This window comes from Diadema setosum, chromosome 7 (assembly GCF_964275005.1).
Source record: "Diadema setosum chromosome 7, eeDiaSeto1, whole genome shotgun sequence".
In the NCBI taxonomy this organism is placed as follows: Eukaryota; Metazoa; Echinodermata; class Echinoidea; order Diadematoida; family Diadematidae; genus Diadema; species Diadema setosum.
The window spans coordinates 33578819-33591535 of NC_092691.1; the positions used below are offsets into that span (position 1 = coordinate 33578819).

At 37.8% G+C, this 12717-nt stretch overlaps 1 protein-coding gene and 1 long non-coding RNA gene across 2 annotated transcripts; one reads left to right on the forward strand and one right to left on the reverse strand.

Annotated features, from left to right (window-relative positions):
• Positions 1 to 1823: 1823 nt before the first annotated feature.
• On the reverse strand, positions 1824 to 11865 carry LOC140231196 (uncharacterized). Its single transcript, XM_072311344.1, has 4 exons — positions 11749 to 11865; positions 10252 to 10569; positions 9505 to 9732; positions 1824 to 2129 (listed from the first exon to the last, which is right to left on the reverse strand). The coding sequence occupies exons 1-4, from the start codon at positions 11863 to 11865 to the stop codon at positions 1857 to 1859; spliced, it is 936 nt and encodes a 311-aa protein (XP_072167445.1). The 3' UTR covers positions 1824 to 1856.
• On the forward strand, positions 4310 to 7866 carry LOC140230729 (uncharacterized). The gene is made up of 3 exons (XR_011901407.1): positions 4310 to 4445; positions 5194 to 5724; positions 6933 to 7866. It is a non-coding gene; the product is annotated as an uncharacterized lncRNA (long non-coding RNA).
• Positions 11866 to 12717: the final 852 nt, after the last annotated feature.

Below are 12717 nucleotides of genomic sequence, written 5' to 3' on the forward strand. Positions count from 1 at the left end.
TGTGTATCACATAATCCTTCCCACAAGAAGTATTCATTAAATGTACTTTACTGCTATAGGTAAAAAGCCGCATGAATCCTAAAATCTCAAAATGATTAATGTATTCTGTGGAGGGTTCTTCACTTTTGTAACAAAGATGTATTTGTTACACATGGAGATATTGCTATCCTGTCATAATTATTGTCTCTTGTAAATCTATTATGAGTGTATTACAGTGATTCAACTGTCACATGAATAACTTTCACCTATTGCTTAGCCATGGGTATTGCAATGCAGGCAGAGTTGATGTTTTTCAGTTAATTTGACAAAAAGAATAACACAATGTGATTTGCCTTTGTATACAATTGTCGTCACCAAGCATGGCTTAAATAATTTACTTCCATAGTCAGCACGATGAAATTTCTCATCATCCCTGCATATTTGTGAGTGCTGTATTTTTCTTTAATTGTATCTATTGAATTCAATTTATATTATTATGTTGAAATCAAGAAAAAACAATCGTGATTGCCTATTCGGGCGTAATCAAATGTAATGTATCTAAATTGCCGTTCATAATCTTTAAGCAAAAGTTTTTCATTCGTGATAGCTCATCTGTACAGTCAAAATTACCGATGAATATCTATAAGGCATTTACACAGTATAAATTAGACAATGAGAACGATATATAGTATGTTGAGAGATGTTGGGAAAAATTCGTGATGACGAGAGTATGCCTCAGCCACCGATATTAACTGTGGTTATATGTGGTTTAATTATCAAAAAAACAAACGAGAGTGCGGGGTGTCCGGTAACGTTGGACTCGGATCAGCTCAGTGGATGGGTTAAAGCGTTCTTTTGTTATGATTTCTTCTAGGACAACAACAAGCAATTGCGCATACGCATTAACAAAAAATACACAGAAACAAACAGTAGTAGAGAGGGCATACGTGTTTTTTTTTTTTGTAACATAACATATATATATATATGTGAAATATTAAATTATACATAATTTTCGAAATTGTATAATATTTGTGTTGTGAGGCAGATGCCTTACTCATCATGCGCAGTGCTTCGTAATTTGTAAGTCATATTGATTTGAATAGCTTGACATGTTGAGACCGAGACGTTCATCTGAACTAAAAATATGGAGCGTTTTCATGCATATGATTAATATACACCTGTATCTTTCACATGAACAGTTTTCTCTTGCCTTTCCTGAAGAATAATATTAAAACTGGTATCTTGGTGCGATTGAATACTAACTAGATGTTCTTACTGCGTGTGTGCTTGATTGAAGATATCGTGTGTAAAATAGTAAGTCATGTACATTTTATTACGTTTTGTCAATAAATGATAGTAAATCATGTGAACATTCATTTATGAATTTTCATTTATTGTGCGATTTGCGTTAGTGAACGGAATATCACTTGGCAAATATTTATCACGACTAACATAAAAATGAGTCCAGTGTGCCTATGTAGCGTTCTCATGTCACACTCCTTTTCACACAAAGGGAAAGCAAAACACGTGTAAAACGCTATACACGAAATTGTTCTCACTTTGTAGGATTATACATCTTCAAAGAAAATTACGTTGTACCTCAATTATGTGAACGTTTTACAAAATGTGTGTTTATTGATTTGAACACGTATCATTTTTAGATGGTAAAGTGTCAGAGTTAAACTCTTATAATGACAATGACATATCTCTCCAACTTCCTCTTTCATTCACAGAAACACGTATATAAAAACATACTGACAAATTCTCGTTTAGGCATGGGTGCTCTGCATCTTCTTTATTCAACTGTATCGCCATGCAAATACTTCATTTTTCGTGAATTCATATAGAACATGAATATTGAAAGTAATGTATACTATTTACACCCATCTTCCTGGAACATATCCAGTGTAGATCCTTGTGGGAGAGGGATACCTGTTGCGTATTTCTGTTACGCAGCAACTTGGGATCACCCGCCGGTTTCCTTTCCCCAAGCGGCCATGCTGCCAGAAGATAAAACTTCTGTATGCAGCGTGCCGCATGCACTTGTCTTCATCGCCCGGCTCCTGTGGCTCATCTTCCATGTTGAAGGCATCTTTCCACATGGATCGATGGATCAGTAAGACGGCTTCGTCAATCAACAGGAAGAAAATCTGTGATTAAAAAAAAAAAGTTTTTTCAAAGTGAAATCATGCAATAGGATATCATTCTTTCCATCATATTACTTGCATTCGTTCAGTCTTTTTACGTCTTTTATTTAAAGAGAAATATACATTTGTGATCGAGTTCAATGTTGAGAGTCATAGTTATTAAAAATAATGAAAAATACATAATTATTTTGCATTTTTACCATGAGCTTAAAATAAATAAGTTACGTTGAAATATTTGTATGTAAATTCTAATTTATATAAAAACCGCATTCTCCTTTGTTTTAACAGCCATGTTGATATTTAATTACAATGTAAGTCTTATTATTTGTATTGTATTTTGATGATATCAACCAGATTTTCCGTATTTAGTTCATATCAATGTAAGCATAATAAATAAGATCTACGTATATTACACTTCATAGGCCCGCCGCACACAATATAGGTCGCACGATCTTGTACGACTGACAGACTTTGCATACGAAATATCTCACAGTATACTCAGAATACCGCTTGTTTTTTTAGATACAAAGTCTGTCAGCCGTAAGGTCGTGAGTCAAGCCGTGGTCACAACTCGCCGTACTTGCAAGTGCGTGCTGTCTACTTACAAAAACGTGGGCAAAATTTGGGGATCCGTACGTAGTAAGTGCCGCCTCCGCACGAATTTTCGAGCACGCAGACACGCCGTAGCACTTTTAGGACCCGAGGAACATTTGCTGCGTTCGGGCTACGGATTCACCCAAAGTGCGGGCAACGTACGTGCACTCTACAGCGAACGTGCGTACAACGCACTGACTCCGTGCGTTTGTGTTTTTTTTTTAATTTTCCCACCGTCACTTGCTCGGCTGACGGCACACGTAGCACGTGCGTGTTGAGGACGTAATAAGTGCGCAGCCCGTGCTTATTCGACACTTCCCTGAGTTCAACTGTTCAATAGAGCACGCAGACCGTACCGAACTTGCCGAATAAGCACCTGCTCCGCACTTTGCAAGTTGTGCGCAGTGATCTCTGCAAGGTACACGAACCGAGCCGACGGACGAGTATCATCATTTTCGTCTCCAAGATGTCATGATGATGGCAATTATATATTCATACTGTTCTATTTCACCTACCCGGCAGAAATTCCCTGTAAGGATTATAGGATCGAAAAAAATCGCATACACAGTATAGTGATTGTTACATCACTTGAAAGGCTTTCAAAACTGTTTCGAATTGTATCACAAACCAAAATGATTATGTTATAGGACCCATCTGCCTGGTAGGCGATTAGTAATATATATATATATATATATATATATATATATATATATATATATATATATATATATATATATATATATAATATATATATAATATGTGTGTGTGTGTGTATACACACACTTACCATATTTTGTGGCACATAAGACAAAGTAAAAAACTTCTTGAAGAAGCAAAACACATAGAAATCTTGAGCTCTGAATGGTCAAAGCATGAAGTGACAAGATTTTTGGAGTTTTGAAAAAAAAAAAATGTTACATTAAGATCTGCACAAGCGTGGTTAAAAGGCATTGATCATCATTGTACACTCTAAGAAAAAAAGGTTCTCAAATGGTTCTCGTCGGCTCCAAAATGGTTCTCATCAGATGGTTCTCACAAAATGGTTCCGATGAGCACCTATAAATGGTTCCCAATCGAAATGGTTCCGTTCGTCACCATTTGCTAGTATGCGACCCAGTCCCCGAGTGTTATTTGTGGTACTCTTGCAGGTCAAACAATATCTTTAGGTCCACTTTCATTTTTCCCCTTGCTGTATATTCAAATGCCAGATGTAAGAATCACCAAAACTGTGGTATTGGTACAAAAATATTGTATGTGTTTCTACTGCTGTGATAATAAAAAGTTCATATTGTTTTTTATCGTAGACTAATGACTTCTCTTGGCTGCGTGCCAACTGACAGCTGCCACGATCCAATTTTAGCGCTCGATCAGATATGCGTACGCGTAAACATACACATACTAGTACTGCACTGTAGGACTATGTAACCGCCGCGGCACGCGCCGCGGCTATATTTAGCCCTGTGCTGCCTGGCTGCGCCTATGCAAGCCACCACAGCGGCAGGAGAGTGCCAATGCAATACCATGCATGCAGCTAGCTATGTACGTGTGGCGGGCCCGGGTAGACACTTACACATTTAGGTCTATGCATCACCAGTATCACACCCATAACGAACGGCACCTGGTAACGTTAACATTATAGACATTAATTTTGCCTGAAGTGGACTGGAAACGTGTCACTGTCAATTCCATTCTCGCCATGGCAGTCATCACAATTTAGGAGAATAGGTAAGATTTTTAGTTTTAATGTGGTTTTATCTCATTTTTAGATGATCGACAGTCGTTGGTACAAAATCAAATTAGATTCATCACTCATTTTTCGTTTTCAGTCAGTGATTAACCTTTAACGGTTAGCTAGATCCTAACGTTAATGTTTTAGATCTAATTTGATCGAAGCTGCTATCTTGTGTAATGTTTACCAGGTACAGTAGATCCAGATCTAACAATAACATGTTAGGCCTAACACTTTACAATTAGAAATTTGGCATAGCAATAGCCCATATGGGCTAGCCCGAACAGACGCCGTGCGGGGCCGGAGCAGGGCTGTCGCGTTTTTACAGCGACTGGGCCGGGCTAAGTTACTTGGCTAGGCCTGCATATGTAACGTGTATGCCTATTAAAAATAGAGTCTGCTAACTCCGAAACACAGCCCGAACGCCGAAGGCAAAGATAACTGTACACGGAGCGCCCCGGGGTAAGGTCTACTACCGGTAACCGTTCTACACTTATGCAATAACTTTTGTTCTATAAGTTATAACTGTCATTGTTAACGTTAGAGCCAATACTAGCAATAGAGGTCTGTCTACAGCTGGCAGTAGTCCTAACTTTTAGGTCAAAATCTCTTCAATATGTTTTCAGGCTTGTTCTAAGTAAGGAGTCACGTCATGTAATGCCGTGTTCTGTTTATCGAATTATAGCATGACTTTGTTTTATTAACGCGGTGTAGGTCTATTGTTTCTTTCAATTCATATGTCAGGGAAGTGGACACACCAACATGCACAGAAACCACGGAACAAGAAACTCCGGCCGGGACGATGAAGCAGAACGTACGTGTTTGGGAAAAAGGTAGACTCTACATTGATCAGAGAGACAGCCTGTGACAGACCGTTGACAACATCGGCCAGAACCGTAGGCTTAACACTTGCCATGAATGAGCTGGGCGGCCACAAGAATTCATCGATCAGAATAAGAGCCCGGGATAGCCCATTTACAGCATCAGCCAGAAACCGGACCTGGGCTAGTCGAGAATGAGCTGTGTGGCTAAGACGATACATCGATCAGAATGACAGCCCGTGATAGCCCGTTGACAGCATCAAACAGAACCCTTGGCTAGTCAAGAATGATCTGGGTGACCAAAAGAATACATCGATCAGAATGACAATTTTAGCCCGATAGCCCGTTGACAGCATCGACCAGAAACCTACGCTAGCCAAGAGTGAGCTGAGTCAAAGAAAAAACGCTGATGCTGCCAGAGAAAACCTTTGAGAAATATGTAGATAGGGTATAGGTAAGTCCGTTTGCATTGACTTATAGTGTATTTTATAGCTGCTCTTTCAGAATCTGCCGTCAACCAAATATTCATGTCAGGCGACTTTTTGTTGGTTTGTGTGATGGAGGGTCACATATGTTTTGTTATGATCCCAATACAGTATTTGAAGAGTTTGTTCGCAAAAACCGATAAGTCCATTTTTGAAGATTTTGAAGTACGGTCTCTGTCATAAAGTACAAAATAATACCTTTTAAATGATATTTTGGTCACTGCATATAAAGGTACATTTTTAAAGTTATGGTCAAAAGAAGCAAAGATTTTTTTTTATTATTCTCTTTATTTTTCTTGACCTTTAATCGCAAATATCTCCATTTGGCAACTATGGACTTATCGGTTTTTGCAAACAAACTCTTCATTTGCAACTTACAATGTACCAGTGATAATGTTTCACTATAATGTGCATTTAACAGCTTTGAATCAACTGTATTGGGGGGGGGGGGGTAGACATAATGAGATCAGACCAGATGCCAATCTGAGAAGTGGAGTCATTCATAGTTCTAAACTTTAAAAGCACAAACGGAAAATGCTCGTTATACTTCTCCAGTCATTGTGTGGTCGATTTCTGCACACTTTTAAAGTTTGCACATAGACTAGTAAAACGTATTGCATTTATACCCACGCAGGAATTACGTATTGTGTATAGAGAATTGAAGATTATGTAATTTATTTCAAAGCACTGATGCACCTCTTGTCACCAGTTTATATTGCTTTTGCAGACATACAAAATGTACATGTACGTGGTGGTGGTGTTTAAAAGACTGTTGGCAAATTTGGTGAACAAAATGACAAATGCTAACAACATATTATTGTCATAGGCAGGTTATAGGACAGCAAATTCAAACCTCAGCTTTAGGCCTGCATCATATATAGTTTACTCTAATGAATTTGTTGCTCTGCTTTAAAAAAAAAAGTAATTTTTTATTGATTCCAAATGTTACATATTTTAGATCATGGTTGAGGAATTTTGTTCATTCATGCTTGTGAAACTGTGTGGGTGTGGTATCCTAACTCTTTTCCCCTTGGGATTCTTATTATCCTTCACATTATAAACAATGTGTTCTTTTCTTCTTTTTGGGTGTGTGTGTGTGTGTGTGTTTTCGTAGGACATGCTGTAAATTGTCAGAAGTCATGATTAACCTGAATTGATACTCTTCTTGTATTTACAGTTGTATAGATGAGTCTGTGGTGCTTTCAAATTGCAGAACAGCAACAAAAAAGGTCACTCGTATACAAACAAAGATAAGTTAATTCAAGTACTCGACGTTATGAATGTGAAGTGAAGAAGTGTAAAGCTTATCCTATCCCAAGTATCATACCAGCAATATAATGTATGTTTTCTGTGACAATACCAAAGGTCCTGTTTAATGGAATTTGGAATTGTTTTCCTGCCCTTTGTAGTTGCTTTTAGGACAAGCATGCTTTAAAAGAAAAAAAAAAAAAACAACAACACCGAACAAACTGGCAAACATGTGGAAAAAGTTCCTCATACTTCTTAAGTAATGTACTTGACTTCTGCCTATCTTAAGACTGACACAATTACTGTATCTCATCCATGCAGGAATTATTTCACAGAGAATTAGAAATTTTGTTATGTATTTCAAAAGCCTGATGCACCTCTTGCTATTTCATATCATCTGTACAGAGATGTGTGATGGTGTTTCAAGAACTGCTCGGTACACAAATGACAAATATTGTTGAAAAAGAATTAGTAAACAAATGAAAATATTTTGTTAAGAATATTTGACAGATTATAACATGACAAATACAAACCTCACCTTTAGATTGTAAAAGTTAAGGTGAATAAATACATTTCTGCGAATTTGTGAAAGAGCAAATTTCTATGGTTTTCAATTATTGAGTAATGTTTCATGAAAAAATATTGGTGAATGTCATGTACATGTATTCATGCTTGTGAAACTGCGTGTGCATGGGTGTGTTATCCTTGCTCTTTTTTTTCCAGTGTCAATGATAATGTATGACATGCTAATGTATTGCTAATGTACATGTTTTGAACGTATGTTTGACTGATGAGATGAAATTCAGATGAATTCATTTCATTTCAAATGAGTTTGTGATGCACATTTTCAATGCAGATAGGTAATGTACCTTTAAGAATGGTGCCAGTGAAGCACCTTACCAGCACTGCATGTGAAACACACCAAAAATACACAGACATCAATTCACATACTACATTCTAAGAAAAAAGAAAAAGGTTCTTTTGAGCACCATTAAATGGTTCTCAGCACTGTCACAATAGCGACACCTTTTTTGGAGCCTGTGAGAACCTTTTTTAAATGGTGCCTGTCAGCACCTTTTAACATTGGTGCCCATTAGAACCTTTTCCAATGAAATGGTTCCCGTGAGCACCTTTTGAAAAAGAGTCAAAAAGGTGCCCATCTTTAGTCAAAAAGGTGCCCATGAGCACCTTTTAAATGGTACTCACGAGCACCATTTCATCGGGAAAAAGGTTCTAATGGGCACCTTTTGCAAAAGGTGCCGACAAGCACCATTTCAAAAAGGTTCTCACGAGCACCTAAAAGGGTGTCGCTATTGTGACAGTGCTGAGAACCATTTAATGGTGCTCAAAAGAACCTTTTTTTCTAAGAGTGTATATGCAGAACAGTGATAAAATCAGTACCATTCTCTGAAATTGAGAATGTGTATATTTTGAAATTAAGCAAGGAAGAATTTTCTATGACAGTATTACCTTATATAGAGCCTTAATTGCAAACGTGACACCTTTAGTCTCAGATGAAACTGCAAACCCATAGGCCTACATTCATTGTTCTATTAATATGCTGATAAATCTAGCTAAAAAATGCCTCCATGTCTGAAATGCCACCACCTCTGAAACTGGGTATAAAGATGGCAGACTTCATAAAAGCAAATCATACGCATTTCACCTCCAGTGCCAATGTATTAGGATGTTTTAATCCAAATAATGTTATACAATGTCATTGTATACCTTATATTGACATTAGCCTATTAGCCTACATCAGGTATACAATGCCATTTTATACGTGATGTAACCTAGGTCCTATACATAGAGCTGTACAGCTCTATGGTCCTTTACTTGATGTAGCCTATTAACCCTTTCTCTGTCAATGAGTCAAATATGCACACATTTCACACATTTCACACATTTCACCTAGATTATTTATTTCAATCTGATTTCTTTCATCAGAATATATAAAAACCCATAGACATGAAATGAATGTGACACACAGAAGGTTAAACTACCATACATCTAATGGAGAAGAAGTATGATTATACATCTGAAGAACCTTGGAAGGTGGTCCTATAATTAGGCCTACCCCTAGCATCTGACGGGGAGAAAAAAGAATCATGGCACTTGCACGCACTTACAACATGCGACAGAGTAGGGATACCTTACGTGAGCAGCACGTGTAATTACAGCCTCCGCAAGAGAACGTAGCAATCTCACGCAGATTGTAAGTTGTAAGCACGTACAACTCACGTACCAAGTGCACAACGTACGATGCACGTAACCCCTCATGGCCAGGCGTGGCGTGCGGGCCACGTACTTACATCCTGCGCAACCGTGCGAGTGTCGTGCGTTGACGTACTTCCTGCGCTAGTCACTTCCTCCCCACGTTCTTAGAAAAAACGTGAACGCCGTGGCCTCCGCCAAGAACGTACGGACGAAAAGCACGCACGGCGAGTTGTGACCAGGGCTTCATACAGTGTGCGGCGGACTTGTATATAGATGTCTCTTACCCCGTGTCTGCTGAGGCATTCCTCCTTTGATCTGGCACCACAGCAAAGACGCTCAGCATCGGACGGCATCTCATGACAATTGCCACAAGTGCACCATGGCACATCCGATGGAGGTTGCTGTTGTGGTGGAGGGTGATGGAGCAGGTCAAAGACCAGGCCTGGACGTCTTTCTGCCGTTTTTAGCAGCAAGTCTTCCATCTCTGCTTTAGTCATCTTGGAAATTTCTTCCTGATAGAAAAGTAAAAAAAAAAAACAGCAAACGCATTTATAATGAAAGATAAACATAAGTAAGTTTATCATAATATTTTTAACTAAAGAGGTATGCCTACATATCTTGTGATTTTTCTACTGTACAGTATATGTGATTTTGCACTAAGAACATATAAAAATAAATAAAATAATTATACGCTAAATAGTTTTCATATCAGTACCCTACATGGATACAAAACGACAGATCTACCAGTCTTACCAAATGGTTAATGAGTACCCATTGATATGAATTCACATTAAGCCGAGTTTGTTTTACTTTGTTTTTGTTATTGTTTTTTATTTCTTACTTCTCCCGAGTAAACAATCAAGTCGATCTTACACGAACCAGAGCATAGGATCTGTAATTGTCCTATAATCTTTGGTAGATTGATTTATGACGATTTGAACAGATTGAATTTCATTGGGAGGTATAAATATGCGTATATTTATGTGAATTTCAGGAGTATCACTATCTTTACATGCCTTGTTTATCCTTACCTTGATTCTCTTTTTTCTATCGTCCCGAAGAGCCTTTATCCTTTCCTCATCAGAAGTCTTCTCCGTTCTAATGCAAGGACGTCTCTTGGTGACGCGCTTTCTCGATCTCTGACATTTCTTAGCCTCACCAACATCGCTTTCCTCTCCGTCACGTTCAGCTTTTTTTCCACGCTCTACTCGTCCCCGCCGTCGTGTTCCCCGCTCTCTTTTATCTCCTCGCGTTGATTGGGTGCTTGGGCCCGCTCTCCCCTTGGTCAGGTTTAACACCTGTTCTCTCGGTCTCTTTGCAGTTGGGCTGCCATACGTAGATGAGCCACTCTGTTTGGAAAAAAGAAACGATATAAAAAAATAATAATAATAATAATAACAATACATAGTAACTTTGATAATAACAAATGAATATAACAAAAACAAAAACAAAAGATGAAAAGGATTCCTCTGTCATCGTCCAGTGATTTCATTGCTGTTGTTTTGTGGGGAAAAATAATGACAGTGTGGAATGTTGCACTTGACAGGATCTGATTCCTATATGACATGGGATTATGTAATAAAGCTGTCTTGATTAAAGTTTTATCTAGAATGCAGGGGAAAAAATGCAAGAAGTTAGAGACCAAACAAATATTTTCAAAATGAATGCGACAACCAAATGAATCTACACAATGTAGTTTGACTTTCGAAAACGGGCATCAATAATTGAGAACATGAAAAGATGAATGAAATTTGTCATAGCCAACCATGACAGTTTATATTTTAGGGGAATAAATGGCCACAAAAAAGAGAGGGAGATGAAAAAAAAAATCACATAGGAAATTAAAGAAAATGAGAATGGTATTCTGAGATTGTTATTTAAGCGTTCATGTTGTCTAAAAAAGTTGTAAAAATAGACGCAGAGATGATGTGACTTCGGTCAATTGGTATCTAATGGTGTAGAATAACTATGAAAATTGGAATTAACAATATTTTTCAAAGCATACTGACGACTGTAATAATCTCATTTTTTTAAATAACTCTCATTTCTATCATAATTCCCTAACAAGAACAACTTATTTGCTTTTTATTTTACAACCGAAGTAAATTATATGCCTATATTATACTATACTATTATACTATAATTATGTTACTGTACCAAGCATGTTATCGTATTCTTGCAATGATACCATTACTTGTTCACAATAAATTTGATTTGAAATTAACACGAAGGACATTTGTGATCATAATAATACAGTCTGTATAACAATCATATAACAAGCTGCAAAGTAACTAGATAATAATTACTTATAGTAGTTGAATAGGCGGCCTATTCAATATGTTTATAATTATGGCTATTAATGTAATCTAGAGTGTTAGGTAATAATTATGTAAAACATAGGTCTATAGTGTAAGAGCCCTAGCCAATATTTCGGCAAAGCGGACTTACAAATAGAAATCAATTGTCGAAATTTGTGGTGACGTGCCTAGCTGTAAAGCTGAAATATTTTTATATTATTTCATTCTTACCTCTCTGTAGTACCTCACATACATTTCGTCGATATCTGTCCCTTCATCACTGACACTGATGTCTCTAAGCAGACAGGAATCGGGATTGTCCACGTCTGTTCCTTCCGAATCACTCATTTTCGAAAATTCTTGCACAGGTGTATCAACAACGAATGTGAATATTATAATCGCATGTGGTTGATGACCGCGAAATACGCTACTGATAATGATATCTTGTGTTTAGTGTATATCCAACAGTGCTGTGAAATTGTGCCGGTGTTTGCGTAATACGCGCAAAGTGTAGTATTATGTACTCGCAGTATAGCCAGCGGTCATTGCCCTTTCATGTTCTATGAGCTTTATTACTGTGTCAGTTTGAGGTACCTGTAGGTCCCTACTGCTCTATCATGTGTTCCGTGTTACGAGGAAGATATAACATAAAGATTGAGAGATAACAAAGGAGTTGTATTGCCGTACCCGGGCAATTAGACTCAGACGGCAATGTCACCCCCCCCCCCCCCCCCCCCCGGCTAATTACTGGTTGGTGGTAAGGTTAGAGCAAAGATTAGGTTTAGGGTTAGGACTTTGGATTAGGGTAAAGGTTAGGGTTAGGGTTAGGGTTAGGGTTGGGGTTAGGGTTGGAGTCCGGGGTAATTGCATAGACCTTTGTAATGCGATTGCGTGTGTGTGTGTGTGTGTGTGTGTGTGTGTGTGTATGTGGGTGTGTGTGTGTGTGTATGTAAAAGCTTGATTTCTATCTCAAAGTATACTAGTCCGTTGTTCATTTCAAGGAGACACAAGTGCAGAACTTATATTATAAGTCTTGTACTATATTACAACACATTAGTATAATTATAATGCTTACATGTCGTTTCGCATTTTTTATCCCTCCGGTTTATGAATTTGGGATTTTTATGGTAATTGGAGCATTGATAAGTTGTCGAATAGCAGAAAATTGTGCGGGTTGGGTTGTTTTCTTATGCGCCTTTC

Bases quoted from the DNA above. Each gene is read 5' to 3' on its own strand.
- LOC140231196 (XM_072311344.1), bottom strand. From the start codon at position 11,865: ATGAGTGATTCGGAAGGAACAGACGTGGACAATCCCGATTCCTGTCTG. The intron at 10,570-11,748 runs GTAAGAATGAAA...TTTTCCAAACAG, and splicing joins ATGTGAGGTACTACAGAGAG to AGTGGCTCATCTACGTATGG. The intron at 9,733-10,251 runs GTAAGGATAAAC...CTTTTCTATCAG, and splicing joins ATAGAAAAAAGAGAATCAAG to GAAGAAATTTCCAAGATGAC.